The 23280-nt window shown below is 47.3% G+C and overlaps 1 protein-coding gene across 4 annotated transcripts in view; it reads right to left on the bottom strand.

Annotated features, from left to right (window-relative positions):
• PAM (peptidylglycine alpha-amidating monooxygenase) overlaps positions 1-23280 on the bottom strand; it is a 1252349-nt gene that overhangs the window by 242346 nt on the left and 986723 nt on the right. For 2 of the 4 annotated variants that reach the window (XM_078675444.1, XM_078675445.1), the window contains exon 16: positions 3688-4011. The exons of the other annotated variants lie outside the window; for them this stretch is intronic. In XM_078675444.1, coding sequence (XP_078531570.1) covers positions 3688-4011 — 324 coding nt within the window. The remainder of the gene's footprint in view (positions 1-3687; positions 4012-23280) is intronic. 4 annotated transcript variants of the gene reach the window in all.

Here is a 23280-nt window from a genome sequence, read left to right as displayed (position 1 = left end):
GAGAATCCGAGAAGGAGGTCATTGGGGGAGGGGCTACGGAGGGATGGGGGGCACTGGTGGAGGGTGGTAGTGAGGAAGTCTGAGGCGGAGGTGATGAGGGGGAGAGGCTATGGAGCAATGAGGGGCACTGGTGGAGGGTGGCAATTAGGGAATCCGAGGAGGAGGTCAATAGGGGGAGAAGCTATGGAGCTATGAGGGGCACTGGTGGAGGGTGGCAGTGAGGGAATCCAAGGAATATGTCATGGGGGCTACGGACAGATGAAGTGAACTGTTGGAGGGTGGTAGTGAGGGAGTCTGAGGAGGAGGTGATGAGGGGGAGAGGCTATGGAGCGATGAGGGGCACTGGTGGAGGGTGGCAATTAGGGAATCCGAGGAGGAGGTCAAAAAGGGGAGAGGCTATGGAGCGATGAGGGGCACTGTTGGAGGGTGGTAATTAGGGAATCCGAGGAGGAGGTCATGGGGGGGGAGAGGCTATGGAGCGATGAGGGGCACTGGTGGAGGGTGGCAATTAGTGAATCCAAGGAGGAGGTCATGGGGGGAGGGTGGGAGATACGGAGAGATGAGGGGCACGGGTGGAGGGTGGTAGTGAGGGAGACTGAGGAGGAGAGGCTATGGAGAGATTGTGAGGGGCACTGTGGAGGGTGGCAGCGAGGGCATGCGAGGAGGTCATGAGGGGGAGGGCTTTGGGGCGATGAGGGTCACTGTTGGAGAGTGGAAGTGAGAGAATCCGAGAAGGAGGTCATTGGGGGAGGGGCTACGGAGGGATGAGGGGCACTGTTGGAGGGTGGCAATGAGGGAATCAGTGGAGGAGGTCAATAGGGGGAGAGGCTATGGGGCGATGAGGGGCACTGGTGGAGGGTGGCAATGAGGGAATCCAAGGAGGAGGTCGTAAGGAGGAGGGCCTTTGGAGAGAGGAGGGTGCAGTTGGAGGGTGGTACTGAGGGGATTCGAGGACGAAGTCATGAGGGGGAGGGGCTTTGGAGAGATGAAGGGCACTGTTGGAGGGTAGCAGTGAGGGAATCCGAGGAGGAGGTAAATAGGGGGAGAGGCTATGGGGCGATGAGGGGCACTGGTGGAGGGTGGCAATGAGGGAATCCAAGGAGGAGGTCGTAAGGAGGAGGGCCTTTGGAGAGAGGAGGGTGTAGTTGGAGGGTAGCAGTGAGGGAATCCGAGGAGGAGGTCATTGGGGGAGGGTTGGAGATACATAGAGATGAGGGGCACTGGTGGAGGGTGGTAGTGAGGGAGTCTGAGGAGGAGGTCATGAGGGGGAGGGGCTACAGAGAGATGGAGTGCACTGTTGGAGGATGGTAGTAAAGGTATCTACAGAGAAAGAGGTTAGTGGTGAATGGCCAATAAATAACTCTCCACATGCTCTGTATACACACAGAAGCAATCCTTGTATCTTGGTGATTGTTTGCAAGTAGATATGATGTGATCTATGGCGTGTAGGCTACCTCCAGAAGCAACAAATTGGTCCGGTAGTGGCCCACCCAAAAGCATCCTTGGCCCACCCAAATAAAAGTTCCTGGAGCCGGGCCTGACCTTTTGGCACACTGACACGCACTGTGAAAAACTCGCACTGCCTGCAACCTACGCTCCAGAGCTCTCGATCATGGTCCATTATAAACACCTGGAGGCAACTCGGTTCAAATCATGCACTGCACAAGAGTAATATGCTACACACACAAAATACAGAAAAACAACATACAAGAAATACGTAATACTCCTAGGAAATGCAATGTTAGGTAAAACGTGAAATATAAACAGGAACTAAATCAGAATACGTTTGTTTACTTTCAGCATTCAAAAATCGATCTGTGTGTTTGGCAGAAAAGACTAGAGTGTGAGACCCAGAGTGACCGGACCCACTTAAAGCCCTGTGTATACATATACCAAGTTGAGCCACTAGTCCGCCATCTATGTCTACTCTGCCAGTGGCATCCTCATATACACAGTGTACTGATGACCACAGATCTGCACGTTGGCGTTCGCTATAGATCATTATCCGTTTCCTTAATCCAGTTTAGCTCATCCGAGTAACTAGCACGTGGACGGTGATCTAATGAGTTGTAGGCACGGTATCTTCATGTCGGAAAAGAATATCACTTCGTATTTGAAATGCAAGCTTTTCACTTCCATTCGATGCTCCGGAGCTATCATTTACAATGGTTTACCACAGGTCCACACTATTTAAAACGACAAGCAGAAATTGCCTCATTACAGAAAAGACTGCAGTCAGTCAGTCAGGCTTGTACCGAGGAGAAACAATGCCTTAATGTTTCAAACGGCGAACAAATAACAGTCATCAGGGCAATGAATAATTTATAGTAGCTGCTGAAGATGCATCTGGAAACGTCAGGTCGGCTGCGTGTGACGAGGAGGCAGCTCGCGCTGTTGCGCACGCACCTGGGGCTGCCAGGGACGGGTATCCGTAACTCCTCGAAGGGCAATCTTCACAGGAGCCATTAGCAGGCCTCCCACATTAGCAAGTAAAATGGAACCCAATCGATATGACGGAGGCCACCAGGCAATTAAAATTATAAATGGCGGCGCTGGAGCAGGAGGGGGCCGCGCGATGACCTTTCTATTGAAGCGGCCAATGGTGGGTTGAAATAATGAGGGCTCTAATGACCAGCGACTGCCCGGAGGGTTATCACTGTCACTTCCCAATAACACCATTACTCGCCTTGGAACAGAAAGCGCACGTCTTTGTATAAACTTCTGCGTTTCACAGCAAAATATTTTTTTTGTTGTGTTGTAAATGCAATGGCGTGTGGTCCGTGATCTGAATCACACCCAGGCATTCAGTACAGCTCATAGTCTGATGCACGTATCTTTCTTCACTTCCATTTTGAATGCGTGTGACCTTTATCGCGAATGTGCGGCCTCGTAACCGGAGAGGAGAGTACATCATTTTTTATAGCATTTTTTTTTTTTTTACATCAAAGCCGTCATAAGATTTAACTGTGCCATAAAAGATTATCATTTCACGCGCCTGTTCACTTTTTCATTTAGAATAGCTCACTCTTAGATGCCTACTGAAAAAACACCAATACATGTAATATGTTTATGCTTTAATACGTTTTCCACTTCCAGAGCTCAGCGGTGAAACGGTCTAGAATGATGAAGGAGCAGCAGTATAGACGTGCAATGATGGCTGATGTTCGGAGGGGTGAAAGGTTCTAGGTGAAGCAGTACAATTCACTGATAGCAGGCCCTTCAGAGGTATGAAAGGTCCTAGATGAAAGGTTCTAGATGAAAAGATAAAGAAAAAAATATGAAATGGCCTGCAGAGCGGTGAAAGGGTCTTGTTGAGAAGTAATGATAAATGTATTGATGTCAGGCACCCCTGAGTGGTGAAAAGTTTTCAGTAACATGGTAATAAAAGCAGTGATGGCATAGTCCTCAGGGTGGTTAAGGGGTCTAGGTTGAGCAGTGTTGATACATGCCCTGATGGGAGTGATGAAAGGTTCTATGTGAGGTGGGAATGAGAAATTCATTGATGTCACGACCTTCAAGGAGGTGAAATGCTCTAGGTGAAACGGTGATGATGGACACGTTGAATGCAGGCCCTTCAGAGAGGTGAACATTTTAGGTTGAGTACACGGATGGCATTCCCTCCAGACTGAACACGTGTGTCCAGATCACTCATTTACATTCCATGTAAGAAAGGATACCCTAACCCACCTCCTGGATGCTCCGTCTCCCAGATGTCCCGTGCTTGGGGCTGCAGCTCTTGCTGTAACTGGGACAGCTTGTTCCCCGGTGGCCGCAAGGTGGACTCTAGCCTATGGAATTTGTGGATCCGATCTCTGACCAGAATGGCATTGGCTCTCTCCCCAGGGTCTGCCACCCCTCTGGCCTCAGACCAACCGGGATCTTTCTTTTGGACTACATTGGCAATCTGGGCCACTAGGTCAGAATCTGCCCTTTCTGTCGGGTTATACTTGTGCACATGGACAACGTCTTCCCTTTCTCCTAGCAGCTTGGAAATGAGAGAATAGAATTTGCCTGCAAAGAAAAGAGAAGAGAGAGAGAAAGACAGGAAGGAAAAGACAGATTATGCAAAAAAGTAGGAAACATAATTGATGATTAACCACTATATGTTAAAATATCCAGAAAATCCACAATTACAGAGCATTCTTTGTGTGTCTATATAGAAGTGGTCATCTTAATTATACATATTAGTTTACTCCAGTGTACCAATGTGGGAGAAATGACAAACTGACAAACTGTGGTGGTTTGATACTGAATTGAAATCCTGCGGTTGAAGCATGAATGGTGGTCTGGAGTTTAAGAGGAAAAAAAACCTGGAATCATCAGTCTAAAGCAGTCATGGTAACCATGCTAGAGTGTTTCAGAGAAAGAAATGGCTGTATATTACAGCTCTTAATGATAGCACTGCATGGAAGGCCGAGTACTCTGTGAGTACCAAAGGGACCAACAGCCTACATCTACCCAACACCCCGAGGCAAAAACAGCCAGGGACTAATTACAGGCGGCTACTCAGGTGGTTTTGTCAAATGCTGCAAACACGCGGGAGGGTGACACCTCTCCCACACACTGAGAGAGACAACATATTAGACAGGCAGCTTGTTTACCCATCACCTATCTTGTTCTCAATGTTGTAAAGGCATAATTGCTGCCTTTAACATTCCAGGTTGATGCCCTGGTCAGAATATATTACCAACCCTACCTATAATCTGAGCCAGTAAACAACAGATATTCACAGGCTCCAAAGAAATGAGTTTCCTTCCTGTCGAATCCTTTAGAAACAGGTAGCTGCATCTTCAATGGGCTACCTAACCTTTGTGTGTTCTCTGTGGCGCACCCTTCCTACCACACACCACATTAAATATGGGAATGCTTGGGTATTTAGGTAGAGGATGTGGCATAACGGCCAGAGCTGCCGACTTCGGCGCTGGTGATCCAGTTTCGAGTCTCAGCATCGGCTCAACATCCTGTGATTCTGGGCAAAATCACTTAATCTCCCCATGCCTATTTACAGCGCCTGGAGACGCTCACGGATGATAAGCCGCGCTATACAAATCCGAGAATTATTATTGATATTATTAATATTCGGTCCTACAGTGCCATAGTTAAAAAAAATTATCCCATTTTTCCTGGCACTAAATTTAGGTGTGCGCATTATATTTAGAATCAACTGGGAGGAGATATAACAATTCACAAATGGTTTAGTTTAGAATGTGTTTGTGCACCCAAATTTAGTTGAGATACACATATAAATACATTTGTGGGAGGAAAGTGTCAATCCTGATTCTCAATTAGAACTGGCAGAGTTTCACCTTCACATTCCACAGTGTGACAGAAGTTCAACATTTACAAAGTTACGATAAGAGAGGAGTTTGCAGGCACAGCTGAGAATCGCTACTGGTAAATGTAGATTGAACTCATGCGTCATACCTTTGTAGCCATTTGCAGATTATTTGCAATTATTTTCTCACGACTGAAAAGCAGGGGACTACTTGTACCGGTCGCCTTTTAGGCCGTGCTCGTTACCGCGCCCCTCTTACTCGATCGGGCCCTTTGAACCTAAACTTACTTGGTCACTCGCTGACCCTTTCTTGGGTGCGCTCACCCGCACGGCTGCTGACGTGCCCTTGTCTGCTGCCAGAGGTGGTAGCCGCCATCCCTCTAGAATCGGTTGCACCTCCTCCTCAGCGGTAATTCTCACCACTGAAATGCTTGCAAATGTGCCTCGATCAGATGAAGCATCAAATGCTTTTCTAAGGTTGAAAAGGGAATTAACTTGACTGCATTTTATGGGGAGGGGACATTGTTTCTCCATAGAGAAAAGTATGTTCCCCGAGTAGAAATGAAACTGGAAAAATGCATATGGGCATCACCTTTCCCTCTGCAGACTTTTCCATCTGGAAATCCTGCATGCAGAACAGCATACAGGAGCACATGAGAAAACTGCAACTGTCGCAGTTGTAACATAATTAGTTGTAGGATTCTGTCAATCTAAAATATAAAAAGACATTCTCAAGATGCTAACCCTCTCCTGGCAAAATCCAAGTTAATATTCTTATACCTAAATTAGCTACAGCAGAAAACCTGCTGACCTAGTGGATTATGCTTTCCGCTAATTTTCATTTGGAAGAAAAAATGTCTTCTGATTTATATTACAGGAGAAAGGATCTCTGGATTTATGTCTGCATATATATTTTCTGCAGTCCTAAATTTAATTTCTGAATCAGTTCGACAGTCTCTCCATTTCTATCAGGTTCAAATTTCGCTTTTAGTTTTTTCGCTTGTCGCTACCCAAATCTGCTCTTGTGTTAACAACATCTTGACCATTCTTCTCTGGTGCTTTTACCCCCTCTATATTGTTTTGTCTGTTAACCCATTTAAGGTCTGGATTAACAGCATAGCTTTCGAACAGACCACTTTCTTACAATTTACTTGGAGTGGGCTCTAGGGCCGCCCACTTCAACCACAGGTTTCTTTTCACCAGCTTCTTTTAGCCACTGGCTTGAAACTTTGTCAATCACTTCTTGGCTCAGCCAAAAGGAGTAGTTTGCTCCTACCTTATGCTGTTGGCTGTTATGCTGGCTTCTTAGGTCGAGCCTAGCTCAGCGCGCATGCGCTGCCCTGTGAGGCTTCTTGTCACTACTCAAAACTACTCTGTGTGGGTCTGACTCCCCCCCCCCACATTGGGTTGGCTTGTGCGTGTGTCATTTTGTAGTCGTAGCCTGCAAATGGCTAAAGGTGGGCGCATGTCTCACCTCTTTTGAAAAGGTTCACTCCCACGGCGTTTTGCTGGTGGGAGCGAGCAGCGACAGCTGCAGTGCCTCCTTGTCTCCCCTGCACCACACCCCCTTATCTCCCTGTGCCCGCCCCCACCACTACTCTTGAGCTGCTTGTTTATTTATCTGGTGTTCCACAGCCTGGAAGGACACTGATGCCTTCATTATCTTCCAGGGCACCCTTTCGTAACTGCGTTTTTGTCCATAATGGATTTAAACGGCTGCCCATGTAAACTGTGGAGTTTAACAACCTCAATTCATGTGTTAAACTGGCAATTCAGTCCTGGTAACGTAAGTAGAGCATTTGTTGAATTCAGATCAGGATGGCGGATATTTGGCAGAGAGTCTTTAACGCATGAGTACCTCACACACAAAAAAAATTGGGACAAGTAATTTATGCAATCCAAACATTTATCTCTTGTTGCAGAATAAATATGGGGAAAATGCGAAACCTGTTAAATAGCTCAAGCCATTACAAAATGCTTCACCTCCTCCAGCACATGGTGTGTGTGTTGAAACCTAAGCTGGCTGCTGCGGAGCGAAAGGCGGGAAACCATTGGCTTGAATACGGTGTTCCTTGGGCGATCGTCATGCATGCAATTCAGACTGGAAACATTCCTAAACGGCCTCCGGACCTGCCTTATCTGAAAGGTTTGCTACATAAAACCGGATAACTTTGCCATGTTTCTTTTCTTTTTTAATTGCCGGGCCGCTTTGTTTTGCCTGTCTGCCTCTGCCGAGTGCTTGCATGCACCCCCGCTGCAGCCTGTACCTAAATTCAGAATGGCAACACCTATGCTGGCGGGGGGCTGTGTATACCGGCTCAGCAACAGATTGGCAGAAGTATCTAAAGGCACACAGCTGAATGTGCGCGTCTTCTACCACTCTTTAACTGTGGTAGGAGTTGAGGAGCTGTGATGGGATAATGACGGGCTTTTAAACGATCACTCTTGTGGCTTCACTTTCAGAGCATAGATGAGCTATTGGTCACAGTGACGGGGTGTGTCTTGGAGTCCTATGTGTGCGCCCTGGTGTTTTTTGGCAGCCACATCATCTGCAGTCCAGCCGAGCTGCCATGGCTGCCTTCCTGTTAGGTGGCAGTGCTTGTTTTTTTCAGCGCTGCTTCCCAGTGCAACTTACGTTTTGGAGCTCCCTCCTTCTGTTTTTTTTCTGGGTATTTTTTTATCTTCTGCTCTTCAAAGTGCCTGAACAATGAGCGGAAGCCTGCGCCTTCCTCCACCTGGTTCGCACTCTGTAAAACTGCAGAAAGCCTTCCCTGGTGGAATGGGACCCCAGTTTCAACATCGCGTTTTGCCCAGGCACGTGACCCAACCCCTGCCATCTGGAAAGCATGGAAGGGAGACTTCTTCATAGCTTCACTCGGTCTGCTGGCTGCCAGTCTCGACAGCTAAAATCACACTGTGGTCTCTGTTGCAAACCTCTGGACTGCTCCAAAGGTCACGCAGCTGGTATGACTGCATGCACTCTACTGTACACCTAAAGTAACACTGGTCTCACCAAGTCACGTAAAAAGGCAAGCCCTAATCTTAAACAGACACACATACTTTGGGGCGTACACTTCCATCACCAGCACATCTAGTTAATGGTTGCCGGCTATACCACTACCATGCAGACTCTGGAGGGACGGATTTTGAACAGAAAACTACCATAATTATAAACCTATGCAACTGCTTTCTAAGTGCATGCCATTGAATGCGTGCCACATCTCAGCGCCTAGCAGCGCTGCTCCAAGCACAAAGCTTCTGTGTTAAAGGACAATAGATGTGGTAGCACCCAGTATAATGTGCTGCATTGCAAAATGCTTATAAGGTCCCAAAGGAGAGACCTGTTGGCTGTGCCAATGCTTGTTCCACTTCCAATGTAGTAATAGCATTGAAGCGCATGAGGGGATATTTTCCAACTATAGGTCGATGTCCGCTGCTTTGTATCTTGCTCTTCGTTTTTCCTGCTAACCACTCCCTCTTATTAATTCCTCCAGATGCTCCATATTTCCACTTGGTGCCCCTTGTTCCCTAGCATGCCAACCCATCACTTTACTCTCACCTACCTTCCCATGGGCTCCTGTTCCCCCTGCCAACCACCCACTCTTATTCGCCTCTCCTGTCTCTCCCCTCTTTGCTCATCGTCACCTCACTATCCTTCATCCCCCCTCTATCCCTTTGTGCTCCTCCTTCCCCTACTCGCAGCCTCTTCACTGTCACCCCCTGCTGGTCCCTCCCAGCAGCTACTCATTTGTTACCTATGAGGGAGAGGTGGTGTATATTGAAGATTCCTTCCTTGCCTTCAATAAGGTCATTTTTCGTGTATATGTCAAAAGAAGGTCAGGTGGCAATGGAGGCTTCACTGTAGTTCCTTGTTAACTTTATATGTCACAGAACACACAAAATCATTTTAATTAAGGCCGCCTTACCATCCACCGCCTTACCGTCCAACGTTTTTTTGACATAGAAACAAAAGAGGAACTGTATCTAACGCAAGATAGTCTTCTATACAGACACCTTATATTTGTCAGGCTTTAATGCCATTATTCTGTATGTGATAGCACATTCAACCAAAATCTATTAGTTTGCCAGTGCGTTTTTTAGGTCTCGCCTAGGCAACGTGCATGCACTGCTCTAGGAGATGACCTTTAGCAATCGATTTGCTCCTTTTCAAGCACACTCGTGCTTGTGGCTGCATCCACCTTGCAGGAGCGAGCAGCTGCGCGCATGGGCCATATGCTTGTAATTAACGTGGCCGTGCCGCTGCTTGCTCCCACAAGGTGGATGCCGCAACAAGCACGTATTTGAATTTGAATTTTAAAATATTTCTTAAGCGCACTTTTACCGGGACGGTTTCATGGCGCTGGATAGCAGTGTATCGGTGGAGGCCAAGGCAAAGAACTAGGGTGCTACAGATCTGGAAAACAAAAACGTCTTGAGTAGTTTACGGAATTCCAGATAGGACGATGAGGTCCTGATTGCAAAAGGAAGCGAGTTCCAAAACGATGGAGCCAGCACCGCAAATCTGGCCCCTCCGGACTTCTGCTTCCTAAAACGGGGGACTGACAGGAGAGCGTGATGAGAGGAGCGGAGCTCTCTGGTCGGGAGGTAGGATACAATAGCTTCACAGAGGAAAGCGGGGGCAGTCCCGGCCCTAGCCTGATACGTGATGCAGCCCAATTTAAATAGGGCCCTCTCCCTCACCGGAAGCCAATGCAGAGACTGCAACAGAGGGGTCACATGCGTGGATTTAGAGAGACCATAAATCAGGCGGGCCGCCTGATTTTGTATCGATTGAAGCCGGCGGATCAGGTAGGCCGGGGCACCATTGTAGATCACATTCCCATAGTCAAGGCGCGATTGCACCATGGCCATGAGGATGAGCTTGAGTGCGGTAACAGAAAAAAAACGGGCGACCTTACGAATGGTGCGGAGGGAAAAAAAACAAGCCGACACCACTGAGTTTATCTGTGCATGAAGAGTGAGCTGGGGGTTGATGAAAATGCCCAGGGTTTTAACTTTGGGAACAGGGAGGGGAGGGGGGCAAAGGGAAAGGGGCCAAAAAGCGGGGGACCAGGGACTGCAGCCACCACCCGTCAAGACCAATTCGGTCTTGTCGGGGTTTAATTTAAGGTGGTTGCAGTTCATCCATCCTTGAATGAAAAGCATGACTCTTTGGAAGTTCAGGGCAGAGGTGGGGGAGCAGGAAAGGTTAAAGATGAGTTGGAGGTCGTCGGCGTAGTTGAACACCGAGACCTCCATCTGCTGTAAAGAAAAAATAAGGGGTGAGATGTATAAATTAAACAACAAAGGAGACAAGGAGGAACCTTGGGGAACACCGCAGGTCACTCTCCGGGGTGGAGCAGCGAAGTTGGCTAGATGGACGGCCTGCTCTCTGTCTGTTAAAAAAGAGCGAAGCCAGGTCAGGGCCATGCCCTCGATGCCCGCCGCTTTGACACGGGACAACAGAATGCCATGGTCCACCGTGTCGAATGCGGCGGACAGATCTAACAGGACCAGGGCCTGGGGGCGGCCGATGTCAATGCCTTCCCTCAGTTTGTCCATCACCGACACAACTACCTTCTCGGTAGAGTGCAGTGGGCGAAAGCCCGCCTGGCGGGGAGAGAGGCGGCCAGTCGATTCCACGAAGGAACTCAGGGTCCTGGTGACATGGGCCTCTGAGACCTTAGCCAGATAGGGAAGGAGGGAGATGGGACGGTAGTTAGCAGGCAGGGAGGGATCGGTGCCTGCCTTTTTCAGAATCGGAATGATGACTGCCGATTTGTGAGCATGGGGGACAGTGCCAGTTGTAAGGGAGTGATTAATTAAAGTAAGTGGAGGGGAGCAACAATTGGAAAAAAACTCTTTCAGGGCAAATGCAGGACCAATGTCCTGGGGGGAGCCCAATTTTACCTGGGCCAGTAGTGGGAGGAGAGTATCTCGTGTCAAAAGGGGGAACTGGGTAAGGGGTAAGACAGAGGAAAGGGAGTGAGCAGCAAGTGGTACCGGGAGTGATGAAGGGATATTGGCCTTAATGAGCACGTGTGCTTGAAAAGGAGCAGACCGCTTGTTCTAATGAGCTTTGACGCGTCTGCTTGTTTCCATTCAGTGGCGCGCGCAGGGCCATCTATTTTGCACTGTTTTCTTTAATTCCTTTTGTCCTGCCTGACCCGCTCATGTGCGGCTGATTGGGCCCATGCTGGCTTAACCCTGCTGGTTGGAGAACGTGGTCTCTACAGCAGGTGCTTAGATCACTGAGTTGCATTGTCACAATACAACAGTGCGGGGTGACAGATCCGTGGGACAGTCGGCTGTGTAGGATTAGGGTGTCGTCCTTCCGTGGGAGTGGACACGTTTGGCTGCGATGGCACGTGTTGTGTGTATGCTGTAACCTGCATAAGCTTTAAGCAACGGCGCACATTCTGGCGATTAGACTAAAACTGAACCCAAACAGACCATGTGGCATCTTTCATCGGCTGCACCAGTTGTGTAATCTGCAAAATAAACAAGCTGTAAATTAAAAGCCTGCCTGTTTCTTGGCTCGGATCCTCTCGTTTGATCAGTGTCTTGAGTGCTGGTTCCACGACTTGCGAGTGTTGTGTTCCTTCCAAACTGGAGCTGAGCTTTTAGTAACGGCTCAAAAGTCACAGCGCCAGGAAATACTAACAATCACCAGATGATGTGTTTTCTAATTGGCTTTCACTTTCGTGCTCGTGCTTTTCCGAGCAACACTGATTTCTTTAATGTTAAAAAATGTACATTTTTTCAGGTGTAAAGTGTTGCATACATTCCTACATCACTATGTGTGAAGATATATATTTGTGATTAACTGTTGTAGATTTTCATGCTCGCTTCGTACACAAATCATTCATTAAGAGGGAGAATTTGTGTAGCATGACTCCTTGATTTCCTAATCGGCTTCTGCTCACAGTAACCTGCACTGCAATTATTAGGGCTCGCCTGCTGTGCACATGTGCACAGCTGGAAGCTCTATAGGGGCTTATCCAGTCTTTAACCACCACTGGCGATTCCACTGGCGATTTCTTTGAGTGCATGTGCTTTTTAGGTCATTGCGCAAGCGCAAGCCCTAAAAAGCGCGTGCACAATGCCACCAGCCGCCTGCCTGCCTGCCTCGCATTACCACATCAAAGGCAGCTTCTCAGCCCCTAATTATTCACGGCCGGCCAGCCGTACTTTCAGTTTCACGGCCGCCGGTGCACACTCAGCTCAGGCGCCTGGATTCCTTGCTGCTTGTGGCCTGGACGAATATATTAATCTAATTCTCTCTCTCTTTCCATTTCTCTCCTCTCTCTCTGCTCTGTCTCGGATCTTTCTCTCCAACTCCATACATCTCCCTCTTTCTTTCTCTCTTGTTTCTTAAGCTTCCTTTTCGTGTGCACACACTCCCCTGCATGTTTCTGCTAAAAGCTGTCTGGCATGGCACTGGGCAATAAAAGCAAAATTACACTGGGCCCAAATTGTGAGACAAAAAGCTGACTACAGATCACAAATATTTCTAGAACTGGATATAAAAATCCAGCATAGATTTGGAGAACCAATTCGCTGGAGACAGATGTTTCTGGGGTTTGTATTTTTGGGGGGGTACCACGGCTTAGAATTTTTTTTGAGCCTGGCATTGGTACAGCGTCATTTAATTAATGTTGAAGATTAATAAAGCAGCGGTCACATCTGTTGATGGGTTTACAGCCCCCCCCTTTCATCCACGTACTATGTTCTTTCAGTCAGCGGTGGTTTGCTTGTTATACATCTGCTCTGCTGCTCAGATAGGATTTCATTCCTTTTGCAGTTTCAAATATGATTTGACGTGGTTGCTGTCTGCAAAGTTGCCGTGTAGTATAGCAGTATTTTTTATGACCTGGCTGCTTTTAATCAGTGTTTACCAACATGGCTCGTAAATACAACTGTGGCTGACATTTGGTGTGGTCTGTGAGCTGAAGGGGAGGTAGTGATCAGTGCAGAAGGCTCAGTGCTGTTGGCAGTGTTTCATGTGTGTGAAGATGTGCAGCCTCGGCACTGCAGCAGACCCTCACCTAAGGCTTCAACCTGTGACGCCCACCTGCTGCTCCAAATCACCCGCGTGTGAACCCATATCACTTATTAGCACTATTATTCACAGCCTCCTGTGATTGCCAAATACCTTTGAGCCATATCTGACATGGGCTGCAAAGGGCACGACTAAAGTCACGTGTGTGTTTGACCCGAGGGGGGGGGAGAAGGGGGGGGGGAGTTACCATTCTAAACTTTTGCCTAGTGTTCTGATGTTCATAGATGTTGTAGCACCTAGGATAATGTGTTGCATGGCTAAAAACGTATAAGGTCCCAAAGGCGAGACCTATTGGCTATGCCAATGCTGGTCTTTTTCAGTTGTCATGTATTTTTTCCTTATATATAATTGGAGTGTTAGTGTGCAAGGCAACAGCCTCACTATATATATATATAGAGGAATTTTTCCCGTAGCAGAACGCCAAGAGAGAGAGCAGGAGGCAGTTTTCGGTTAGCATCAAGAAATGAGAATTAATCACTAGAACGTATTTTGTGTTTACTCAATCATCTGCTTCTCGTTTACAAAAGCTTTGCTGCAGGGCCCTCCACGCTCTTAAATGGCCCATGGTTGCCTCACTTCTACCCTGGCTGTTTCTAACCATTCATTGGCCCCGAGACAGTTCTCCCAAGGATGATTTATAGTTGTTCTTAAGCGAGAGGACAAAAGTGACTCAACTGAAGGTTTGTGAAAATCACAAATGCATAACGCTGCAAACATTCATAAAGTAACGTAGCCGAGTAGGGCCAGGTGTACGGAATGAACTATCTTTTTATACAGAGTAACATGATTTTAGAGGTTCTACATAAATACACGCTAAAGGAGTGAGGGAATGGCGCGGTGCTCAGTGTGTCACACTTGTCAATTAAGGAAAAAGGCAACAGAGGCAGTAAGGAACAAGGTGAAGAAAGTTCAGGAAATAAGGCCTCAGTCGAGTCATGCTATCAAGCAACTGTGCTTGGAGTATCAGTTTCACGCCGGTGTATAAACTCCATGCACATCCCCCTAAACACCACACACAGCTGGTGGGACTATCTGCCCTATGTGCAATTTCAATATAGTCACAAAAACCTTACCTTTAAATGCAATCCTTTTAATAAGTCCGATATATTAGTCAACAGATAAATGAAAACGGTGTACCATAAGAAACTACTAGAAACAGCACACGCCTAGGGTTACGCCGTTGCCCCACAGTATAAATAAAATGTTTTGGGCGTAATTACAGGAACAAAAAACAGGCAATCAGCTTCTAGGCATCTAAAAAAACCATCTCACTCCTCTGAATGTAACCGATACAGCACTTACAGGGAGCAAACAATTGGCCATATTACCTGAATCTCATCTGTAAGCTGGCAACTTACCCACAAGGTAACGAGGAAGAAGAAGGGCAGAATGAGTGCCTAGGTCTCACTTGAGGTGCTCTGCACTCAGTTTCCTTTGAGATGAATCATCCCACTAAATGTGCCTGCTCAACAAGGGAATGATCACACTGAACGCCAACTTAAATCGGTTTGATTATTGCTAACAGGATTTGCAGCCATAGCCAGTGTACTGCACTGTCGAATATTAAATGCTTAATCAGCAGGTCGGCCCCAAGATGGCCCTACATTAGACGTGCTCTGGGAAGGTCTCCTTTTCTTTGATTGCACGACTCAGAGGCTCTGAATCACCACAGCATGGGATGTGGGTATTCGCTGTGCCCATTTGGGCCCACATACGGTGGCAACTCGATGCATACCCATCCAGGCCTTCCTGGCCAACAGCCATACTTGTAATACAATGGAGATGATGGTGACAATCCTCATGTGGCCATTCCCGTAAATGGAGCTCAGGACATCTGGGAAAGAATCAGCGCTATTCTTTGGGATAAGTACAAAGTAAAGCATAGATTTAACGGATGCTGTGATTTAACCAATTCTACAACCTGAGTGTTGTGCCAATGGAGAGCTCTCGGTGTGCAGGAGCTGGAGAAGTGACACATTTTCTTGAGGCCAGAAGATGTGAACCAGTACCATCTCGGTATTTGGCACCTAAAATGACAACCTAGCTGGATACTGCTGCCCTGCTCATGGCGCCTGAGGTCTGAAATACCAGGGGGCCGTGGCACCACCACCTTCAGTATGTTCTGGAAGGTCCATACCCTTACCAGAGTTTGATCTAGGGATTGGGTATACCACCAATCAATTGGCTTGCAGCAACATGGCAGGATACAAGCATTGACAAAGCCAATAGGATTTGCTTATGCTAGATCTATTAGTTTTGCCAATGTTTTTTAGACATTTGCACAGCGGCATGGGTTGCTGTGCAACATGGCTTAAAGTGAAAAAAAAATCAATATGACATGTGCAACATTGACCGTGTCATAGTGCTTTTTTTTCTTTACACCATGTTGCAAAGCAGCCCACGTTGTTGTGTAATGTGTCTACAAATATTAAACCACGGCAACTAGCATTCACAACTGCGAGTTATTTAGCTTTGTGTAATGTTTTTTGTGGAGGACGGTTGCAGGGCGAACCGTGGGGGGAGGTGGCTAGCACCATAATGAAAATGGAGAGTGGGGTAGGGTGGGTGCAAGCAACATGAGGGAGGGGTAGGGTGGGTGCAAGCAACATGAGGGAGGAGTGGGGGGAGTGCAAGGGAGAAGCAACTCCACCGAAGGCAGGAGACTGCACTGGGGTCAAGCAAAAAGAGGGAAGTTTGGGGAAGGAGAGAGGGAGTAGCAACATTACGGAGGGCGGGGGAGTGCAGAGGGCAAGCAACATGAGGTAGGTTTGGGGGAGGAGGGGCAGAACAGTGACAGAATGGAGAGCAGACAGGTGTTGGGGGAAAGGGCATGGTTGGTAGGAGGGAGGGACTGGAGACACATGCATTCATATAGGGTGCATGCTTTTTTTAAAGTACTTGTAGCCACATGCGGGCTTTGGAAGGACACTGGCCGCAGATAGGAAACTGTACTTGGCAATGCTCCGCATCAGGGACTAACACTTGACCCAACAATAAGTAGTAGGTGAGCAGGAGGCAGTGACTAATAGGAAGCAAGGAAACGAGTGATGTTGAATCCAACCAATGAAAATAATGTGCAGGCTGTAAGGCTGTTTTAACCCCTTGTGTGCTCAGGACGGCCCCGGCCATCCTGAGCACACGCCCAGCGTGACGATGGACGCAAGGGGTGAAGCCCCCGAATTAAATCCCCGCACTGCGGCAGAATTCGGGCCGCAGGGAAGGGGTTAAAGATTATTTTTTTCTTTACAAAACATTTTGCTGACAGTGCATGCAGGCTGTCTTAGGCAAAACCTAAAAAGAAAGCAAAGGAGGCATGGTATCCAGGATGAGAGAAGAAATTGTCCATTGTTTTAAAAAAAAAAAATGTTTATTGACATTTTCTTAATTACATTACAAACAAATTGTTCGGCAGCAAAACGTAGTAGCATTTTCAGTGCGACGTCAGCGTTATACATTAACAACAGTAGTGGACAAGCAAACAACTGCATCATATCTTTGGAGATCATTTTGAGACCCTCACGGTCTCACAACCCACACCCGCACCTTGGGAGAACATTGTGAATCAGTGAGCGAAAGTCCATAGTATGTGAGCCATGGTTTCCATATTTTCCAAAACTTTTTGGGGCAACCTGTGCTTTATAAGTCGTCTTTTCCCCCAACATATACATATCCATGCTTTTTTCCATTCAATCAGAGATGGGTTCGCCACTGCCCCCCATGCCTTAGCCAAGTCGCGTTTTGCCACCAATAATCCCAATTGCTGTAGGGTAAACTTAGGTCTGGGGAGGTCAATTTCAGTGGAGATTCCCAACAGAACAAACTGGGGATTAAGCAGAATCGTCTCTCCCAGGACATTGACCAGCTCTTCGAATAAGGTAGCCCAATACGATTGAATCTTAGAACAATCCCACACTGTGTGAAAAAAGGTACCTGCGGACGCCCTACAGTGCAAACAGTAAGGTGTTTCCGCCCTCCGTATACGGTGCAGTCGTGCTCTGTCGTATTATGCTCCGTGCAGATACTTAAATCAGATCAGTTGGAGCCTGGATTTAATGTCCACCTCTCGAGGATGCATCAACGCTATTTCCCAGTCTAAGGCCTCAATCTCCCCCAGCTCTGATTCGCACTTCGCCCGTTGCTTCTGCAACGTGTCTGGTTTGTTATTTATTATCGTTCTATATGTCCAGGAAACAGCCTTCTCCACTAGTTCCCCCATCAGGAGTCGCCCCTCCAAAGGTGCATATTCGGGAATGTCAGTGGTGTCTATTTGTTGCGCTTTCCACGCATGGGCCAATTGCAGGTATTTGTAGTGTTGAGTCATGTTCATGTCGTATGTAGCCTGAAGGCGTGGAAAAGTAACCAACTCTTGACGGTGCAGTATATCCTTAAGTTGTGAGATGCCCAATAAGTCCCACTGTCGGAAACCATGCAATATTGTGATTTCCTGAAGCCGGGTCCCCACTCAGACTGGGGTTTCTGTTGTGACACGGCCATCCAATTTCATTTGTCGTTCAGTCTGTTTCCATGCTGTTATCACTATCTGCGTTGCTGTCAGGAGCTGTGCCGCTCCTCTCTCCCCATATAGTTAATGTGTATGTGGGCTTTTGGTAAACTGTGTGCTTTCAAATGCATAGGTGGGGTGATCTCTTTCTACGTGCTGCCATTCGTTCACGACAACCAGGTGTGCTGCCCTGTAATATGCCCGAATATTGGGCAGGGAGATACCGCCGTTGTATTGATTAGGTTTTAGCGTCGCCAGTGATATCCTCGGTGGTCTCCCGTCCCAAAGTAAAACCCCCGTAATAGGTCATCGATTTTATTGAACACCTCCACCAGAATGCGCTGATAGGTGTTTTGCAGTACATAAAGAAATTTAGGGAGCATTATCATTTTATATAGTGCTGCCCTACCTAGCAATGTCAATGGCAAAGTCTTCCACCTCTTCACGTCCGCTCGAAAATCCCTAAACACCCTGTAGAGATTGTGATCCAGCGCCATAGTTACATTCGTTGTAACGTAAATCCCTAGATATTTTATGCCCTCCTGCACCAACTGGAGTTGACTTGGGCCTATTGTATAGCTGCACTCTTGTCTGCTGGATATAGGTATGATTTCCCCCAATTAATCCTGTACCCCGCATGTGCACCATATGCCTCACAGCTTTCCATGATTCTAGGGAGTGTTGTTTCCGGGTTTGTGACGTACATTAATATGTTGTCCGCATACAGGGATATACATTTGTCAGTCTGATCATTCTCTTCACTCATGAATCTTGTGATATCCGGGTGTGATCAGATCACACAGGCAAGTGGTTCTAACACCAGGGCAAAAAGCAGGGGGGATAACGGGCAGCCCTGTCGAGCACCTCTACCTATTGGGAATTCCTGCGACACTACCCCATTGACTCTAACCCTGGCCACGGGTGTCTCAAGTACAGTGATCCAATGCCTGAATACCAGATCAAACCCAAATTCTTCCAGAACAGACATAAGAAAAGGCCAGTGGACAGTGTCAAATGCCTTTTCGGCATCAAGGGAGAGGACAAGGTGCGGATCTTCTCTTTTGTTAACCACTTCCAACCAGTTATGCAGTCTCCTCAGGTTGAGCCTTGTCGACGTTTTGGGCATAAAAGCAGACTGGTCTCTATGAATGAGGTCAGTATTACTACGGTGAGCCTGTTTGCTAATAATGTGGCTAGTATCTTGGTCTCCATATTTATGAGGGAGATAAGGCGATACGAGCTACAAGCCTGTGGTGGTCTGTCCTTTTTTGGGATGACTGCGATTGTGGCAGTCTGCAAGTCTCTGGGGAGGCTTCCAGACTCATACCCTTCCAAATATAGTTGGGGAAGGTGCGGGCCAAAAAGCGTTGCATGTTGCTTAAAAAATTCAGAAGGCAGCCCATTAGGTCCCGGGGCCTTCCCCATTTTCCGTTGGCTGATAGCTGCCATAATTTCATATTTTGTAATCTTATCGCCTGATCTCTCGGACTCACCGTCATCTAATTTAGGTAGTCGTATCTCCCAAGGATATACATGTATTTGTGACAACTCAGCTAATTCACGTTGCTTGTAAAAGGCCTCGTAGTAGTCTGAGTAGGCATTGGCTATCTCAACCAGGGTGAGATGAATTTGACCATCCTACGCATGCATCAGCGAAACCCATGTACTGCCAAGCTCCTTCTTGCTAAGCCACGCCACCAACCTACCAGTCTTATCACCTATGTCATGTAGGCGTCGGTGCATAGCTTGCATTGCGTGTTGCCCGTCTTTTTTGGCCAGTGAAAAATTGTCTATCTTGTGTACCTCCCCGGGTTCCACCACTGGTGCAAATATGTAATCTATCCTTGAAAAGGCTTTGTGTGCCCCGGAGTAAAAGGAATAGGCTCTGCCCTGAGTTTGCTGCCTGCGCCATATGTCTGTGAGCGTTAGTGTATCTGTGAACCGTTTGAGCTGCGTCTCTTTGGGGTTCCCCTTTGGGACAGTCGTATGATCACTCGTCGGGTCCATTACGTTGTTAAAGTCGCCCCCGATAGTGTGCGTATCGGATCCCACCTCTAATACAATTGCACGCAAGCTTATCCATCGTTTGCTGTTGGAGCTTGGGCGGTGTGTATACACTAACAAAAGTGATGTGTCTCCTATTTCATACTCCTTTGATCGCTACCTATGTACCATTTGGGTCTGTCCAAGTGCGTTCTATTCTAAAGGGTGGGTTTCTTCTGATCAGTATTGCCACACCCGTGCCCCAGTGGAAAATCCAGCGTGGGCCATTGTTTTATATGCACCTTGGCCCATGAACCCACATTGAGTGCCTTTTAAGTGTGTCTTTTATAAAAGAATGACATCAGGTTTCAATCTTTTAAAATATGCCACCACTAATCCTCTCTTAACCTTACTCCCCATCCCGTTCAGATTCTATGAAAGGATCAAATACATTCCTGTGTAAGATGTAGCCATCGCAGTGGTGTAGGATGTCTAACTCGTCAGTGGATCCCTGCCCTCTTCCCCACCGCTGTCGCCCCTGCAATGTCTTGATGTATGCCATCGCACCGTTCTGCCTACTAGCTTCAGTGTCCATATATGTATACTTGTCCAAAACAAACATACATACCCCCCTTCAACCCAAACACAGAACCCAAAATAGTTAGCAACACCCATCATGCCCCCGACCCCACACTCTGCAGACCCCAAAACTTGTCAACGGGACAACTCCGGTGCGGGTACACCACCCAAAGGTCTCTAGCCCACCCCACCCACTCAACAATATAATACGATAAAGAAGAAAAAAAAGAAAAAAAAAACCCACAACCCACTGTATACTTCCCTTCCTTGCCGCAGATGAATCAAATGTTCTCAGTATCGCAAGGACAATACAGCGTCTCTGTGAGGGATCTGGCCCCTCTATTTCATTCCTCCTCGCCATTGTGTGGGGGTGGCAGCGAGCAAAGATCCCCCCTCGGGGGACCCAGGCCAAAGGCCTCCAGGTGTTGTATGGTCTCCAGAGGAGGGTGTGCCGCATCGGAAGCCTAGGAGTCAAGGTTCTCCGACTGATCGGAACCCCCCTGGCCGTTAGATCTCCGAGAAATCCTTGACGCACATTCCAAGGCTGTGTCATCGTCCGAGTCCAACATGTTGGCTTTCGAGGTTCTGGATCTCAGGGATCTTCCTGGTGTGCTCCCAACTGATGTCAGGCGCTTGATCTTTCGCCTTCGCCTCTTTGCCTGGGGCCTTTCCCAGTTAGGGCTCAGTTGCTTAGTGGTGGTCAGTGGTGCAGGAGAAGGCATCCCACGTCGCAATTGAGGCCTTTCCTCAAACCAGAAACATGCAACCTCCGGTGTCTAAAAAAAATGTGTGGTGTCCTGGAAGATGACTTTGAGTGTTGAGGGGAACAATAACATATATTGGATCCCAAGGGCACGAAGCTTCACTTTGATGGGATCGAAGGTGCGCCGTTGCTTTTGAACATCACATGAATAATCAGGGAATACCACCACTTTCATGTTCTCATACTTGACTTCACCCTTTTTCCGCAACTCCCTGAGGATCAAATCACTGTCCTGAAAGTTCAAGAATCGAGCTATCAATGGTCTTGGAAGGGCCCCGAAATTGTCCATTGTTGATTCTTTATTGACAAATGGAGAACTAGCCCAGCTTTGATCCATAAATGCTCTGCACTTGGATCTATGGGACAAGACAAGTGCACTAGAGATTGTATTGAAGAGTACTGGAGGGGTTGTCTGGGAATGTAACTCCTGGGGAGTGGAAACTAGAAGAGTTGGAGAACTGAGTGACTATTTTTATGGGCACTTGGCTGAGACTTCGAGTGAGGCTCGAGAGATAAAATTCTTTAGGCGGTGTGCAGTGGTGGCCATAGTGAGACTGTCCAAGAAAGTTGAAAACCTCAGCATCCCAAAGAAGGGCACCCACCTGAGGGAGTTCATGACAGAGACCTTTCCTGGCAAAGTGAAGAAAATAGAAACTGAATTGTTGCATCGGCAACCGGTGACATAAATGGAGTGGTCAAAAGACATATAGGCTTCATCGCCAGCCACAAAAGTTTGAGGCACATATCGGTGACATCGTGCTTGTGGTGGCGAGGTCTGCAAACTTGATGGGCGAAATCCTGTATACAGGAATTAAAACAAAACTGCGCTGCTGGAGGTGAGGCACCATTATTCCATATCTATGTGTTGTCACAGGTCGGCTCTACAGAGGGCTTTCTTGAATGATTGAGTTCCTGATGACCTTATTTAGGATAGGTGGTGATCAGCCTGTCATCGGGGCAGATGGGCTTCCTGGCTGTAAGGGCCAGAGGACACTCATGGGAGGGGAAAGGTGGAAGGGCGGAAGTTATGGTGTCCTGTACTATCACTCTGTTTTCCCGTTTCCTCAAAAGGTTCAGCTGAACCACAGGGACTGCTACAGAGATTTACCTTGCTGGTAAATGTTCATTTGAAGCTAAAATGGTTCATGATGATCTTTTTGTTTTTCTGGGTGATATTTTCATCCTATGGTAGGAAGTAGTTTTATCGAGAAAGTTGTAACACGTGATTCCGTTTTTCTGTGTAGAGCAATAAACAGATCTAAACAAGAAATGCTTCATCTGGGACATATCTTCCAAAAGAACCATTGACGCAAATGGATGCCCACGGAAGAGCTACACCGCTTAGCATCGTGTGCAGCTATAGAGTGACATGTAAAGCTGCTTTGCACTGGAAGTGCCCCTAACCCATGGCTACTCAAGAAAACGTTTGGCAAAAGTTGTGTGGACAAGAGGCACCCGCCTTTTTGTTATATTGCAGAATTTCATTCAAACTACAATTATTTTTGTCTTTTTCCAGTAATAGGTTAGCAAATAAAAGAGGAGAGGGATCTGGGCAATAAGTGCCCAGTTGAAATGTGTTGCCACTCTGAAACAGGCTGGCACATCCGCATGATTTAGCTCGAATGTTTGCAGCCCGCTTAATTATGCCACTCTGAAACAATATTTATCTGTAACTTGACACTGCAGAAAGATTAAGTCGTGCTAGAGTCACTAACATGTTCTGTCAGGTTTACAAATTGTCTAGGCTCAATAATTTAAGACAAGCATTGGACTGCTGCCCTTGTAATAACACCCCTAGTGAAATCTTCTCCTGTCAGAAAATAATTACCAAGGTACAGAATAAGGATTGGTTTTAGCAAAATGAAGAAAACCAATTACATCTGAACACTGTGCCCGAGGATCTATCTGTGGCCAGAAATTAGACGCGTTAGAAAATGTGTCCAATGGCTGTGACAGCAGCATTTGCCAACAAGACCAGGCTTGGGCAAAAGAGGGGGGGGGGGAGAAGTACTTCGGTGTTGTGTTCATGCTGCATTATGAGATGCTATCGAGTGACAATATTAAAAAAATTGAAGTAATCAAACTGGGGTGAACTGATATGAAATCACATCCATTTC

The sequence above is a fragment of the Lissotriton helveticus genome, chromosome 2_1, assembly GCF_964261635.1.
Source record: "Lissotriton helveticus chromosome 2_1, aLisHel1.1, whole genome shotgun sequence".
NCBI lineage: Eukaryota > Metazoa > Chordata > Amphibia > Caudata > Salamandridae > Lissotriton > Lissotriton helveticus.
The sequence above is the reverse complement of the archived record's forward strand: the minus strand, read 5'-3'. Positions and strand labels throughout refer to the sequence as shown.